The sequence below is a fragment of the Ambystoma mexicanum genome, chromosome 7p (genome assembly GCF_040938575.1).
Source record: "Ambystoma mexicanum isolate Mex_15411 chromosome 7p, UKY_AmexF1_1, whole genome shotgun sequence".
NCBI lineage: Eukaryota > Metazoa > Chordata > Amphibia > Caudata > Ambystomatidae > Ambystoma > Ambystoma mexicanum.
In genome coordinates this window covers 878843218-878860662 of record NC_090939.1, presented here as the reverse complement: position 1 = coordinate 878860662, position 17445 = coordinate 878843218, and the positions used below count along the sequence as shown (strand labels likewise).

Sequence of the window (17445 nt, the reverse complement as noted above, 5' to 3'; positions counted from 1 at the left end):
GTCGTTGAGGCCCTTTCTTTCCCGTACCTTCTGGGAACTTCCCGCCGGGCTCTGGTCTCTCCTGTGGTCTGCACTCGCCTTGTCCTGATCTTCGGTGGCTTCCGACAGCTTCTCCCTTGCTGCGGCAGCTCTGCAGTTTTTGGCTCCTTGCATTGTCAGCACCTGTTACAGACCGCGCGGTCCACCTCCTCTTTGGGGCCGTGCCACTGACTCATGAGCTTCTTGGAGGGTTGTGGGTGTAAAGGTGATCCTTCCCCATGAGATCCTCCTGCCTTATACCACCCCCCGGGGGACTATCGGGTAGTGGCCTCACCTCCCTGGTCTCATGGAAAGGGGGTTCCCTCCAGGGAGAAGTGAGGCCAACCAAAGGTTTGTCACAATATATATTAACCACTCATTAACATGAAAATTGAGATTTATTTTATTTTTAATCACAAAAGGCTAATTGTTAAAGGTAAGTAGACCTACATGATACCCAAGATTAGAAAGTAAAGATTCAAAGTTAGCAAATTTAGGCTAGTAGGGATTGGGAATTGTACTACACTGTTGGGCACAATTTTGGTAGATGAAAGTTTCCTGGCATGGTGGCTGTTTTTTCCAAGTTAAAAAATTAAAATAGAAAAGGCCCACTGTGGAAAGTGGATAAGGGAATTACAACTAGTCCCTTCTCCATTTCCAGGGCGGTTATTGGCGGAGGGACGGAGCGGGGAGGTGAGCAGCGATAGAGACGCTGCAGAGTTAGCTGTTGGTGAAGGGGAGCAGGAAGGTAGCAGGGAACAGGGAGGTGGCGGGCTATCAGGATGTAACGGGGTGGGCACAGAGGCCAGTGTTGGTGCACCAGGAGGAAAATTGTGGCCTCTTGCTGTACAGGGGGTTTGGAACGTGGGCAGTGCCACATGGCAAAGCTTGCCTTGCAAGCTTTCTGATTGGCTGGGATGTCATGTGACGTTACCATGTGGGTGCCAATGTTGGCTAACAGTACGGAATTTAAGGTTTCAGTGATGTTTTGATCTAGAATACACTTTCTAATCAATGCTTTTTACTGTTACGGACTATCTAATGAATACTATATACTGCAACAGCCTTCTTAATATGCACAGTTATGACTGGCACCCATAAACCATATACAGCGGAAAGGAGGGTTCATCCTAGACGTTATCCATGCACATCTGTCACTGGCCTGGATCTCCAGAGGCTTTTTGGCAGGGAAAAAAAGAACAAAAATGTTATGTTTGTCAAGGCAGCCAAGTTAATGGCAACTGAAATTAGTTATTTAGTATAGATTTGTACATGTAAATACGCCGGAGTGAAATCATACATGGCTTCTGTTTGACTTTTTAGTGCTCATTATGATGGCACACTATTCGTAATGCTTCACCAGTAAATTACAAACCATGCGATTTTTGTTTATTTTCTGCTTGGAGTTGGGTGACAGTGCCTTACGTCTGCATCTGCCCCCCCCCCAAGACTGCTGCGTGCAGAAAATGCACCTGCATCTGCACTCACATTGATTTTAATATGGATAGAGAGTCTGGAATTCATAGGACCATATCCAATGCGCTGACCTTGCGGATGGCATTTACGATTGTTTTAGGAGTGTGCATGTGAACTCAGTGCCACCCGCATTTCCATGCTCAAACTACATCCCTTCCATGAAACAATCACATTGTGCAGAGTGAGCACTGCTTACACTTAAGGGTCCACTTACGTGGTCCTTTCTGTGCAATTTACCTTTTAAAAGCCCTTTTAGATGTTGTAATGTATAACAAACACATTTTATTATATTTAAACTAAAAATATATGTTAACGCAGAAGTCATAGGCATATTGAATGCACACATTAGGGACGTTTGTGGGATAGCCTCAAAAGTGTCTAACACTTTTCACTTTGTTTGGTATGTGTGGGGATCGCTGCCATTTTTGTCTTCCTTCAAATTTAACTTAAAAACAAATTCCGACCCCTTTGAATACCCTTAAATATATTTGGGCTATGCCTCCCCCTTTCCGAATATAGAATCCACTTTGCCTTCAAACCTCATAGATGTACTGCAAGCCAATGCCACTTTACTGAGGGAATGGTGCATTTTCCAGCTAAATGTGGGTGCCAATAAACACTGAAAATAAATCCGGGCAAAATATTATTCAAGGTGACGATTTTAATGTGGTTCTGAACATTAACCAGGTACTCTAATTTATTTTCTATCAACTTTTCTCTTAATAATTTATCCAAACTGGAGCACGATCTCAATTTGGGAGACTAGTTTGGAGTGGATTACGTCAGTCATGATGTTTTATCTTCAATACTGCAATTGAAATATTGTAGGAACACATAAGGTTATTCAAGAAAAATGGTTGACTGTTCTTCCATAGGGACTTCACGGATTTCATATATCTTAACATAATGTAAAATTGAAAAGCGTATGCTTTTTCCAATTAATTGTCATCAGTTCATTTGACGTTCGATGAAGACTATACTTGATATAAAAGAAGCATGAGAAAATAACCCGCAAAACGGTTGCTTTTTGAAAAACCCTGATTTTAAAAATGAATCTTCAAAAGAAAGTGCTTCTTCTCCGCTGCATCCATGAAGGGCGTCCTGTTATCTGAGGAAGGCTTCTCTGCTTCGCATTTCCCGATCCTGTTTTCAGACCTTCTGTAGAGCGCTTTGCTTGTGGCATTCTAACCTTCTCCCAGAATTCTTCACTGTTACACATCTGAGAAACATAGAAAACAGAAATGCACAATACCTGTTAGATGGGGATATTGGTGTGCATGTAACTAATTGTCATAAATGCACGATTTTATTAAGTTGGAAATATTGCTATGGCTATTTTCCTGTGCAAAACTCAAAACTTAATTTTCTGTGGAATTTACAAGAACTATATGGAAAATGCACCAATAATACTCATTGTAGATGCACATTTTTTTGCTGATACATAGAAATACAGTTCTGTAGAGAATCTGCTCTTTGCAAAGGCTGCATTCAAAGTAGAAAAAGGACCCCAACGGAAATAAAATTTCAAAGCATTAAAATGGTCTTACTATTGATTGTTCTAAGATCCTCACAAGCAAAGACAGAAACTCTGATTGCAACATATTGTAAAGTGGTGAGGGTTATGTCAGTAACTGTTAGTGGTAGGTGTTGTGCAATTTCAATTAGGATGTATTGAAATATTGTATACTGAAAGAACCTTGGGCTGAAAGGAAATGTCTCAAGGCAATCTACTTGTTGACCATCAAGTTAATTTGAAAAGTGATGATAAAGGTTACTCTACTACACATATGGAAAGTTTAGCTGAGGGGGCAATTACTAGAAAGATTTAGCTGAAACATGTGTGACTAGAGTTGATATCAAATTTTGTTGGCAATATGCTTGTTATCAGTTTGCTCAAAGAACTTTGCTTCTAGCAGCTGCCAGAACAGAAATGATGCATACACCACATCAGAAAAATATATAATTGAAGAAGAGAACAGCAATATTGCTATATACAGTGATGGTGACTAAGACACAAATGATAAGCAACTGATTTATGAGGTAGTTGAATGAGTTACTCCCCATCTATTTGGGAATGGAATCAGAATTGAATGGGCCATGGATCACAAATGAGAGCCAACAGCGGGTCTTCTTATGGTGGGTAAAGTTCCCTCTGAATGAATGGATTGCTTGCTTGACATGTGTCTCAGAATTACAGCAAAGCATATAGGGCCTCATTACAAGTGAGGCGGAATGGGTTAACGGGCTCCGCTAATGGTGGCGGGCCCGTTAACACCATTCCTCCTCATTACAAGGTCCCCTCGCGGGACCCGGTAAGGAAGCCTGGTAAAACCGTTACCGGGTCCCACGAGGGGAAGAGGGAGCTAACAACGGGCCGGTCTTAATCGGCCCGTTGTTAGCTCCCTCTCCCATTCCCATTGAGCCCTATGGGGGCTCATAAGGGAATGGGGAAGGTCCTGGCCTGGGTTCCCAGAGGGAGGAATTACCGGGCCCTCCGAACTCAGAATGGCCCGGCAATTCCCCATTCTGGGAACCCGGCCAAGGAGTCCGGTTTGGCGGCGGCCATGGAGCTAATAGCTCCATGGCCGCCGCCAAACTCGTAATGAGGCCTATTGTGTATACAGTAGCTCGATGGGGAAAAGGGAGTTTAACAGCTTCAGAATGGGGCAATATGGAAAATGGATAGACCACAGAATGAGTGGATGGTGGGTAAATAAAACACAGGACATGACAAGATCAGAATAAGTGACACCCTTCTCGGCAGGATAATATCAGGATTAAGCAAACTCCAAACACAGTTACACAGCAGAATGGGAAACAGGTTCAAAATGGAATCACATTCAGGATGCGTGGGAAATGTAAAATGGGCACACACAAAAACAAATCGGGGGTGCTCCTACTTTGTGGAAACCTAACAAACGAGAATAAAATAGACATTTTCAGAAGAGACATGATCATCTCTGTTTGGAATCATGAGATTGCTATTAGGTTCAACTGCTAAATTCTACTACCAATTGATCTTGATCACCCCAATCACCCTAATAGGCTAGGCAGAGCCTAAGCATTACATTCTCTGCTTTGGTCAGAGCAAAGCAACTGCCCGAAAGTGATATAGGTGCACTCCCAGTGCCTATCCTTGATAAATCACTAATGTAGTCTCCACTGGCCATTTTAGGTCTCTATATCTGCTGCTCTAGTCAGACGGCTGAATTCTCTGCGGAAAAAGGAGCATTATAGGATTTATTTTTCAAAACTTAATGTAGAGTCTAGTGGAGAGAGGATGGCTGGAAATCAACATCATGAACAAAAAAGCGGTCATGTTGAGGGAAGGTGTATGGCTTTCGTAAAGGTTGTTGACAGTTCAACACACTTCCCCCAGAGTACTTAAGTCATGGCTAGGTGTATGTTCAGGAAGGGATTTAGATTAAACAACTCCCTCTACCAGTGTCCCAGCTGATGGCATAGTGGAGAGTTTTGTGACAAGCTTTGATTTGTTGAAGGGTTTGGGGAGACAGGCTGTTGGACATGTTAAATTATCCATTGCCGGAAAGGAAAGCCAGTGGGACGATGGGAGGGGGGAAAAACCCAGATAGGGGCCTGACTTTCCTCCACAGTAACCTCTGAATCTTGACCCATTATCACCTTTTATTTCACTTCCTCATTTTGCCATCTACCTTTTCCCTTGATCAACTATCACTTCTATCTGGTGCATGAGGGATTTGGTGCCTTTTCTCAATACAATGTGATGAAGTGGGGCTGACTCATCTTTCAAAAACAGAATCACTGCATTACTGGCAAAGTGGATTTTATTTATTTATTTTATTGATTGTAAATTTGTTAGGCACTTATACAGTAAGTCAATTCTGTTTTAAATGCGCTCACAGGGCAACAGGGAGGGAACATGGGATTGAAACAATGAATACAGTGGAAGATAAAGACGAACCTACTATGCCTTGTGAGTATTCAGAACATGCGAGGTAGGCAGAGGCTTCGGGCGATAGGATAGTCGAGGACAGGTCCCTGAAGGATACATAAGAGTCCTGGCCACCAATCACAGTGACTGTGAGATTAGCAGAGGATGGAAGAAGGGAAGGAGGAGGTGAAGAGGAAAGTCTTGAGTAGCTTCCGGAATTTGAGGAAGTCCTGCTCAAGACGAAGAGGGAGGAGGATGCTGTTCCATAAGAGAAAGCCAGCAGAAGAAAGTGGTCGGCCTCTGGCCCTCGCTTTAGCAAAACGCTTTACACACAGAGAGTTGGTGGCAGAGGACCGCAGATGCCCAGAGGGAGAGTTTTTAATAAGAGAAAGTTGCAGCTAGCATGGTCCCAGGACCCACCCAGACAGTTTCTGGATGATGCAGAGGGATTTGAATTTAATCTGTGACACAACCAGGAGCCAGTGAACAGTTTTTAGGGCAGGAGCGATGCGGTCCCTGGGTTTAAGGCCAAGGATAAGTCTTGCTGCCCAATTCTGGATTAGCTGGAGGGGCCGTAAAGTGGAAGTCAGTACATTCAGGAGAAAGCTATTACAGTAGTCAAGCCTAGAGAGAACCAGGGCTCGGGTAACATTGAGCTTCTGGGGGAAAGTGAGAAAAATGGGAATTCCTTTCAGAAGGAAGAGTTGAAAGTGGGACTTCTTGGCAATGTCCTGGGTGTGAGGGAGGAAGGAGAGAGAGGAGTCGAAGATGACTCCAAGGTTGCTGGCTTAAGAAGAAGGAGCAGGGGGAGAGCCTATAGAGGATAGCCACATTGAGGGGGGGAAAAGAGGGAGCAGGGGTCCCAATAGCAATGATCTCAGTCTTGCTGGCATTGAGGGAGAGATCGTTGGAAGTACACCAGGACTGGATAGCAGATAGGCAGTCGGGGATGATGGAAGATGCAACAGGGTCAGCAGGAAGTTTGAAAAAGAGTTGTGTGTCATCTGCATAGCACTGGAAGTTAGTGGAGAAGGAGGAGATGAAGAGAAGGTGCCCAAAATGACTTGGAAAAATGGTCATTTAGGAAGGAGGTAGGCCAGTCCAGTGCCTGCTACGAGATACCCACGTTATCATAAAGCCTTTTTATGAGGATGAAATGGTTAACAGTATCGAAGGCAGAGGAGAGATCGAGTAGGATGAGGACAGCTGGAAAGTTAGTGTCCAGAGATGCAAGCAGTTCTTCACTGATGTTCAGAAGAGCAGTTTCCATGCCTCTGGATGCTCGGAATCCAGATTGATGGTCTTGGAGACCACCAACAAGTTCAGTGTGTGAGCTAAGTTGTGGAAAGGCCAGCTTCTCCAGTAGTTTCCCAAGGAAGGGGTAATAGAAATAGGGCGGTAGTTGGCTTGACAGGTAGGGTTGCTTAATGTTTTTTCAGGAGGGGACACACAAGGGAGTGCTTGAGGAAGGATGGGAAAGATCCAGTGGCAAAAGAGTAGTTGCAGAGATCAGCGAGTATAGGGGCAATAGAGTCAATGTTTTGCTTGATGGTTCAGGATGAGCAAGGGGAATTCTGTTTGGAAGAGACCTTCCTGGAGCGGACAACTCTGTTGACTTCTTCAGGTGTGACAGGGGAGAAGGTGGAGAGAGAGGAAGGGTGAGGGTGAGAGGCCGTAGGAGGAAAGGGAGTGAGAGGGAGGGGTTGGGTGGGAGGGTATTAAGGGTGCTCAGGATGTCCAGAGTTTTGGTAGTGAAGTGTGTGGCCAGTGCGTTGCATAGGGATTGGGATGGAAGAGTGGAGGAGGAGACTGTGGGAGAGTTGGCTAGTTCCCTGTGGATTTTAAAGAGTTCAGCAATGTTGTTCGTTGCACCCAATACCCGTGCCTGGATGTGGGCCCTTTTCTTGGCACGGATGGACACTCTGTATTGCCTTTGGAGCAGGTTTCAGGGCTGCAAGTTCAGAGCCGTACCAGGTGTTATGTTTGGAGGTGGTTTTCAGGCAGATCCTTAAGACTGGGGCAAGAATGTGAAGGGTGGTGGTTGCTGAGAGAAGAGTCAGGGGTAAAGTCAGGGGCTGTTTTGCTTTTGCTTGGCCACGTGAGGAGAACCTTTAAACGTATGTTTTTCCCGGCCCCTGACAAACCAAGTTATTGGACTCAGACAGGCAAAAAAGAATCACACTTAGACTAATTGTTATAAAAAAAATGAAAATGGCTCGTTATAGGCCCTTTATTCACTCGAGATATATATATATATATATGAACTCAGCATACATAAACAAACAAACATATAATCAGATATAGAAAAATGGCATCACTGTTAGCAAGGAAGCAGAAGACACCTTCATCTTGGCCACTTAAACACTGCTTAGTCCCAGAGCAGGTAGGTGAAGAGATCACTCGTACTAATGGGGTCTTAGGCGGAGTGCATCACCCGGGGGTCCAAGTTCTAACTGTCTTCCACGTAATACCTCTTCTCTTTATGGGGCATGTCCCCGCCCTTCTCAGTTGTGACTACCCTCGGCCGAAGAGCAGATCCCAAGTGGAAGGGGCAGAGAGTGGAAAAGAACAGCCAGGAGTGGGAAAGCCCAGCGCCCCTCTCCTTGCATTAATTCCCAGAACCCCTTGTCATGCACCTGCAGAACGCTCCGACTCCCTTCCTGTATTCTCCACAGTTCATCCACTCAGCAACAATATTTATGTAGTTATGTGACCTTGCTCTGCTTTCGCTACTGAAATACTTGTTTATCTTACCAGGCCTGCGGAGACGCAGGCTTTTATTACAGTGATGGGAGATGAGTGTCCAAAATGGCTGCGCACCGACGCCATGTTGTTTCAGCTCGTATTTCGCATAAGCATTACAGGGGGTGGGGGAGAAGGGCGGATGAAGGTGGATGCAAAGGCATCAGCTGACATTCGTTTCATCGGACGGATTTTTGTGAACGAGGTTGCCAGGTCTTTTGGAGAGGCGGTCAGACGGCTGATGGGATCCAAGTGTGAGGAGAGGAGAGAATTGTCTGACCAAGAGAGTGGAGTGACCAGAGGAAAGAGAGAGAGATGTCAGAATGGGTGAGGGCATCCAGAGTGTGTCCAGCCGAGTGGGTTGGGCCAGAAGGGAGAATGGAGAGGGATAGTGATGTGAAAAGGTCAAGGAAGAGAGTGGATGCTGTGACAAGGGAGTCCATTGGATGTTGAAATCGCCCATGAGGAGGAGATTAGAGCTGGTTGAGAGTAACGAGGAGCAGAAATCTGCCCATTCAGAGAAGTACAGGGTGGTAGCGCCAGGAGGCCTGTAGATGGTAGCAATGGTCAGAGGGGAGGGAGAGATGACCAGCTTGCAGACCAGGCTCTCAAAGCAAGAGTAGATCTGGGTGGGTATGACGGAAGAAGGAAACCACTGAGGGAAGATTAAGGCAACCCCAGCACGGTGAGGTCATGGCTTGGAGATGATCTTGAAGCCATCAGGGAGAAGGGAGTCAAAAGCAGTGACTGAGCTGGCACTGAACCATGTCGTGGTAAGCGCGAGTATGTCGAGGTCAGTGTTTTCAAAAAGGCGTCAAATTGTTTGTTGGCTGAGTGGGCATTAAGAGTAGCCAGGTGAAGGAGGTCTACGCATTTGAAGGTTTTCTGAGGTGGAGTACAGGGACGTTGTACACCAGTCAGAGGGGGAGGGACAGAGAGAGTGGTATGGGCAGATGCAGGTGAAGGAAGGAAGTTAATGAGGGACTGCAGGCACCAGTCAAAGAGGAGGAGGTTGGGTTGAGTACCCTGAACCAAGACAGTGCCTGTGTAGTAGACATTAATGATGCAGCGTGATGATGAGAAGCCGGGCAAGAAGACTTCCCACTTGATGCCACCATTAATGGGAGAGGATGTAAAAGGGAAGAGAGTGGAATAGCTGTAAACCACTCTGTGGGCAGGTTTGTCAGGGCTCATCGGGTCTTGATCCTCCTCTGATCTCTGCTATACCCAAGCAGATGACCAGCAGAACAAACATAGCAAACTCATAATGAGCTATAAATCTTTGCCTTTTTCAGCATGTCAGACACATATGTTGTGTGCATCATAGCTGGTGGGCGGATGTAAACACTGGTTCCTCACACACAGCTACTTCTGTATTCTTCCCAATTCTATAGTCCACATGTTGTTATAGATTTGGCACCAAAGATCCATAGTGAATGTTGAAGACAGATGTTCCTTTCTATGTGCCAACTATTGTACCTGTGTGGAGCGAAAGAATATTTCTCATCATCCTCCAAAGCATGGCCAACTGCCAGATTATCCAACATCGGCCGTTTTGTAAAATTCGAAGTTGAAGGCAATATGAGGGTTTGCATGTTAAAAAAGGGTCAATAGTTTTACTGGAGTTTTTGTACAGTGAAATATTGCCTTGCCTTGCCATATGAGCACTCTAAATCATGAGTGAGAAGCCTCTTGAGTGTATGACCATGAACATCCAACCTGCCCACATCATTGAACCTCCCACAGCAGAAGCTGAATTTGGGAGTGACCAGTACTGGGGAAATGGAAGAGTGGAGAGTTCTTTCTGAAAGGCAAGAGTTAATGATATTGCTCTGCTAGGTCCTGGAAGAGCTCACCAGACATTTGCATATTACAATTTTTTTTTCTTGATTACATAGTTTCTTACAAACTTGTATCAATTTCTTTAACACTTATCAAAATGATAACCTAAGAAAACAGATCAACACAAAGCAACATTAATTCATTCCGCAGTTAGATCCACTCCTTTTTAAATCTGGAGTACTGCTTTCAAAAACTGTATTGGAGCAAAGATTAACCCAAAGTCTTCACAACCCAAAAGGCGTGTCCAGTAGCTTTCTGCCTCCGCACACGTCTTGTTTTTAAACACTCTCCCAGACACTTGGTTCTAAGTTCAGTCAAACACCTGCAACACACCAGAATGTGGCGCAATGATTCCACCTGCCCTTCGTATTGGCAAAATCTACACTTATCAATATTTATTTATTTTGATTTGTAAAGCGCACTAGCAGCTCAAGGGCATCGAGGCGCTAACATTTGAATTGCCATTTCGCTTCAGGATTTCATTGGTCAGAAGCAGATTAAATCTCAGTCTCATGAACTGAGTTCTGTACCACGAGGACGGGAAGAGCTTTAGGTATCGGGCCTTGTGCCAAATTCCTTGAATTCATTACTCAGTGCCATTTGCCACCGATGGGAGTTTCTGTTCTCAACGGTTTTTATCCAATCTTGTGCCCGGATGTTTCCTTTGACTTTGTCGGGATTAGTCAATAGAAGTTCAGTGCTCGAACCCAGCTACTAATAGGGCTCTGCAATTGTCCTTTGCTTGAACCAAAATACCAGGCTCCATTCCAGCCGACTGTTGGGCGAGTATTCCAAATGGACGTGCGGAGGGCACCAATGTGCATTTATGAAATAACGATAACGCCTTCCAAGCAGTTTTTGCATATAATGAGATAAGGCCTAGTTTGTACCTTATTTCAGAGGTTGCTACCAATTTTGGCAATCTTAGGAGCTTTCTCCAGAATGTTCCTTCCAGAGACGCCCATACCCTGTAAGACGTGAAGAGAAAACCTTCTGCGCCAAAAGTCAGAACCGGAGATACCTTGGCTTCAAAAAAAGTGACGACCGGTTCTAAAGAGAATTTGCCAAATCTCTTATGGAGCAGTATGACTTGAGATGACATCATGGAATTCTTTTTTAGGGCCAAGCACCTTGGACCATCATCCTTCCTGCTATTAACAAGGGCACCCAAATAAGTCAGTGACTGGGTTTCTAACAGAGGGACACCTTCCAAAAACCATTTATATCCCAAAAATCCTTCTTACTACAGCTCCCAAATGTCAGAATTTTGGTTTTCGCTGGGTTGATTTCTAGGCCATTCTCCCTTATGTACTGCAGCAGTGCATTCAAGGATTGCTGAAGTCCAATAGGGGTCTGATCCAGAAGAACAAGATTCTACGAATACTAGTCTGCCAATCTTGTTTGTGCCTAATTTCGGGGGCAAAGCATTCACCCCGTCTCACGCAATGGGTAGGTCAGACAAAAACAGATTAAAAAATGTTTGGGGCAAGTGGGCATCCTCGTTTAAGCCCCCTTTTCATGGGGATTCGATCAGACTAAAGCCCTTGAACGTTAAGCCTGATATTGACGTTGGTATATATGTACAGCGATCGAATAGCTGCTAACAGGTTCTCAGGGAAGCTCCACTCCTCCATTTTTCTGCAGAGCCGCGCCCTGTCTACACTGTCAAATGCCTTTTTAACGTATTTAAAGGCCATATATATATATTAATTTCCCATTTCCATAGCTTTGACCTTCAAGATGTTTAGAAGAAACAAGGCCAAATCTGTCCCCACAGATCCTTATCTAGGATCAACTATACCAGTGGTTGCTATCCATTTTTGTAAATGAGATAGCAGGACCCCCCCCCCCAAAATCTTCCCCAGCACATCTAAGAGTGCGATAGGGTGATCATTTTCGGGATCCGCCCTGTCACCTCCCTTATAGATCGTAACAATCACTGCAGACTTCCATGATTCTGGAATAGTCTCCAACCTCATGATTTTTTGGAATAGGGGATATATGAGGGCTGCCCATCCTTCGGAGCTTCTTTCAACATCATGTTTGTGATGCCGTCGGGGCTGCGGGCCCTGGATCTACTTGCCTTGTTGACAAGTGTAAGCAAGTCGCTCTCATCAAAGTGTAACAACCGCCCCCCCTTTTGTTTATAGTTAACCAAAGGTGCCCCTTCTTTTTTACCAAAGGTTTTCTCACAATGGCCTAGCCATTTATCCTCTGACACCATTTTTGCCACTGGCATCATTTTCTCGGTTCCCAATTGATTGAGCAAATCCCATGTGGCTCATGTGTCTCTTTTCACTATCGTAGCGAGCATGGTCTCCTAATCTGCCTGTAACAGTTTAGCTCTGTGGGCTGCTGCCCAGTTGCTACATTGTTGCTTTCTCATTGCAATTGATCTATTTATTGCTTCCCCCCTCCTTTTGTTTCAAGGCTCCTATGTCTCTTTTTAACATGCTGTTCTTTCTTGCCATTTCAACCTCATAGGTGTGAACATGTGGCCTTCCACGACTTTTCGAGGAGTTGCTAGTTATTCTGAATTCATGTAACAGGTGGACGTAATTCACTCCCTCCTTGTCACCCCCTAGTTTTTCAAAATTGGATTGTAGAGCTCTGACATCAACCTTCCTTAGTCTCAACCAGTTACATCCATTAGAGACCTCCAGAGGGAAATTCCAGAGTTCCTTTTCATGTGGGCAGCTTTGTTTCTTGCATGAATAGTTTCAGGAAGGAATAGTCACTAAATGTTTTGGGGTAAACTCTTCGAGAGATGACTTGCTTGTTATGATTGGAGCAAACAGACACATAGTCCAATGTAGCGGAGTACATTCCATTTGACCAAGTAGTTGCCGGGTAGCCACCCCCTTCATTAAAGCCCTTAACCATGTGTAAATGCCAGGCTTCCATTAGCTCTAGCCAATCCACTTCCTTCTTTTTTCTGATTCCCTTACATCCCGCTATTTCCTCCAATTCTCTCCTCCTGTGGCTAGGCAAGGCACATTAAGATCAGCGCCCACACAGATGAAATCAATAAAAAGCTTGCTATGAAATTCGTTAATAAGGTCATTAACAGACTGCAAAAGCCTGCTCAAATCAATCGCCTTTGGGATTCAATAGATGTTTATAATGAGTAACCAGATATAACTGCCCGGGGGCGGCCTGCCCATTCTAACACATGTAGCCTGGACAAATCTATTAGGGCATTCGGAATCGACCTCGCAAAGGCCCCTTCAATTTATTACTAATGTGAGTAGGCCTGCAGAAGGCCTACCTTTCTGTACCACAAAGGCGGGATTGATAGCCAAATTTCTTGCAGGCAGAGGATGTCCATTTCTCCTGAGGTAATGTCCTTGCCCCTTGCCAAATGGGAGAACCCTCTCGTGTTCCAAAAGCCTATGCTCAATCCGTGGGCTTGTTGTTAGTTCAGATCGAGGCCGTTTCCTTTTCCATTTTGATTCTTTCTCACTTCCAATTTCTCCTCACTTTGTAAAAGAGAAATCTTTCTCTCTTCATTGTGCCGACTTTCAAATGTTACTTTAAGAGCACCATCCCATTTGAACGCCGGGCTGGTAGGTTTCAGATCCGTACGCTCTGTTTGTCTCGACCCTGCCTCGCTCGTGGGGCATATGTAGGATTCTCTTTTTGTTTCAGCTGGACAGTTTTTAAACTTGTTTGGAGAATGCCACTGTGCCTTGATCGAACTTTCTCGTACCAGGAGTTCCGTCAGATCAAAGCCCCATGGGAGCAATAGGTGAGATTGCCATAGAAAAGACTATTGGATTGACCATGAGTTTGGATGGAGAATCACAGAGTCCGTCTGTGCCTCGTCTGTAAAATCAACAATTTTTATATCTTCTGAGTGGCCAAAATGGAAGTCAGGGATATGATGAAACAACTTCATTACATTAGCTCGATTTAAGATCAGCCCATCCTTGAGGGGGAGCAACCTGTCTAATCGAAGATTAAGAGGAAGCCTCTTATCATCTGGTACACCAAGAGAACTTTCTTTACGTTTTTCAACTTTTAAAAAATGTATAGGATGGTCTTCAGACAATTTTCCAGCCTTAAAGTGGGCGCGCTTCGGTGCCACTTCCGGTTTTTTGCTTTAGGCAAAGCGGAGAGGTCTTTTGAGATTCATTAGCCTCCTTCGATCTTCCAGTGTCTGAAACTGTACTCCTGATCTATTTTTATTTAAGGCCACACAGAATGATAAAGAGCCAACATCCCACGAGGAATTCATACACTCTGACAGTGACCCCAGTTCCTCCTTGTTGTTATGGTCGTTATGAACAGTCCAAAGGGCCAGATTGAGGTCTGCCTCATCCTTGGAACCTGAGGGATCTTCAATCAAGGTTGGAGAAAGAGCCACCTTTTCACTAAATTCTGGCGCCTCAACTGGCTTGTTCTGCTCCCACGTCCTTGCAAAAGTGTCATGACCCACAGAACGCGCCCCTTCTGGACTTCCTGGTCCTTGTCATGGCGGGGCTTGCATTCATTGTTTCTCCCAACATGGCCGTATCACGTGACACGCCTCGCACCAGCCTTCAGGGCGGACGTAGTACGTTCCATAAATATGCCACGCCTCCGCGGCCCCACGCGTCTCAATGCTATTGCGAAGTAGCGACCAGACGTGTGCTCCGTAGCGCCCGGTATTGTTTCCCTTGCTTCTTCCACTCTAACCCAATTCTAGTCCCTTTCCTTCCTTTCTTGATTCCTGGACTTGTGTGCTAGTTGCGCACCCTGTTATTTCCTGGATTCCTGGACCTCTGCATCCCGGTACTTGAACGCAAGCTGGAGTCGGAAGAGACTCGTGCAGCCTTATTCAAGACTCAAGCAGTACGCAAGAAGGCATTGATCAAGAAATCCAGCAAAGATCGAACTCAGTTGAGAAGGGGGAACTCCTTGACAAAAAGACACTCTACCACTCATAATCGCACTCAAGGGGGGCGTGGTGAGATTTCTTAAGAATGCCTGTGAGCCATTAGATCTCCTCTTTGTCTTGCTAGCTGGCATAGGTTTCTGTTTGCCTGCTAGTAATCCACCTTTGGAGGAAGCTTCCAGCCGCTTGCGAAATTTCCTCTTTTGAAAAATGGGAAAGTAAATGTTGCTCCCCAATTGATGTTTGGCTGATGTTTTCTTGGTGGCGAATTTAGCCAGGGCTGCCTCCTTTCTCCCCGATATTATGGGTCTCGCTAAATTTTGTTTGGCTTCTGTCTCTATGTCAAGAGCTAAAGCCTGTTGAATAGGGGGTTTGTTGTTGGAGGCTACCAGCTTAACGGCAGGTTCCTTACCTAATACCAGATTAATGGCAGATCTCCTGGCCTACGTTCGTCGCAGCCTCTTCCACTCCTATGATATCATTCTTTGTATGTGCATGCATTTTGAAGTAATATGGCGGTAGCTGTAACTGCTTTGACAATGCAAATACTCTCTGGGTCTGATTCTCAAAGAGGTGCACATGCTACCTTGTACTGTATTCCCAAAGCCTAACATTGTAGCAAATCTGGAGATGCCCAGAGCATCAGGAAATAAGGCTCTATGACTCCCTCATATGTTGTTGCCATATATGTATGTGTCTAATAATATATAGGGAGCGAGTTAGGGCAGGACCTCCTAGCAACCTCTTTTTTTTTTTACATAACTTTATATCGGCATTACAAAGATAACAGTGATACAACTAAACCTTAGGTTCCCTCAGTGGATACAAAAAGCTGCATTAAAATAGCATTCCCCCACCTCACCCCCCGCCACCCTCATTTGAATAGAGTGTGCTGGTTCCCATTGCACCTTCCACCCCGACCATCCCATCTCTTCCTTCCCCACATGGCCCTCCTATCGCTTGGGTTTCTATCACTCTTCTGGTTGCTCCCACCTCCCCCAACCTCTCACACATTTGCCCACGGATCCACTGCTCTTATACACCAGTTTATGTCAGTTTTTGATGGTGTCGAGACCTGAGCGCCACTTTTGTACATGTGACGCGTTCTGACTAATCCACTGCTCAGCTATCTCCCGTTTTGCCACCATGAAGTCACTGTAGCCTTGGGCCACACCTCTTCCATCCATACCCGCAGTAGCACCTTTCTCAGTTCTAGATAAATTGGGCATGTCAGTATCCCCTCCATTTGACTAATGATTTTCTCCCACAACCCCTTCACTCTAGTACACCTTTAGATCATATTGAAGAAGGTTCCCGTAGCCTTTACACACTTTTAGCAATTGTCGCCCCCACCTCCGGCAAATCTTTTTCAACGTATCTCTGAAGAAGTACATTCTGTGTAGGTATTTTTTCTGTTTGAGCCTCAGTCTCGCTGAGATGGCCACCTCTCTGTGAACTGTAGGGCTTCTCGCCACTCTTCATAGTCCAGTCTTCCCAGGTCCCTTTCCCATCTAAGTTTTAATTCCTAAAACTACCTGCACAAGTATAAGACCAGTGCTTTATAGATGGTTGAGATCTGTTTCATGGTGATCTCTCCGTCTAACACATTTTTCTCCACTGGGAGGCTTGCAGTATCTGTCCGTTCTAGCCCATTTGTGGTCTTAGTTGCAGATACTTATGAAAGTCGTTATTCTCTATGCCCCATTCCTCTCTTTGCTCCTGGAATGACCTCATGCCTGAGGATTTAACCACGTCCCCAACCGCCTTGTACCTCTAAATTTCCAGGCCCCACCAAATTCAAATGATGGATCCCTTTAATCAGCCCATTTTCCCAGATTGGTACTTCCATAGTTAGCTGTTCCCCCCCAACTTCAGGTACGCTTGGGCTTCTGACCATGCTTTCCATACTGTCCTAGTGATGGGCAAGAGTCTGGTTTGTTCTTGTGTATCGCATAGTAGTTTTATCCATCCAAATGTCCTCATAAATTCTAGTACCATGTCAATTACTATGTTGTTATCTTTGCAGTAACCTCCATCCATCTACTAGCCCCGGCTGTGAGGCACCGTAATATAGTTTTCAATTTTAGTTTCATGTGCTGATTTATGTGTGAGGGTTAGAACTTTTCCTGTGTTTGTTTTCTGTTAGGCAGGGAAATCCTCGGTTAGTTAGGATAGTGAGGCATTTTGGTATTCATTTCGGTTAGTAAAATGATGAATGTTCAGAAACCAAATATATTGTGTCCGCCTCACATTTCTGACTCAACGCAATATCTCCTTTTCCATCCTTCCCGTTATCCCCATCAGTCTTCCCCTCAGATCTTGCATAACCTTGGTTATCTGGAGGTTTAATGACCTCTTGACCATGATCGCCACCCCCTTGATCCTCTTGAGTAGCCTACATGGGCCATACATTGTACGGTGTTCTCACCAGTATTTGGCAGGAATCCCCAAGAAGGTGCGTCTCCTGCAGCATGATGATATCCGGCTTGTGTCGCTGCAAATACAGAAAGACTGCCCCTCTTTTAATGTTGTCATTCATCCCATTGATATTCCATGACGCAACGCGTTTGTCTTGGAA

General features: G+C 45.1%; 1 protein-coding gene across 1 annotated transcript in view; it reads right to left on the bottom strand.

The window, feature by feature from the left end:
* Window positions 1-472: 472 nt before the first annotated feature.
* The window catches only part of LOC138526402 (F-box only protein 36-like), a 271519-nt gene continuing 254546 nt past the window's right edge, over window positions 473-17445 (bottom strand). The window contains exon 4 of the mRNA XM_069637113.1: window positions 473-2713. Within this exon, the coding sequence (XP_069493214.1) occupies window positions 2552-2713 (162 nt within the window). The 3' untranslated portion in view covers window positions 473-2551. The remainder of the gene's footprint in view (window positions 2714-17445) is intronic.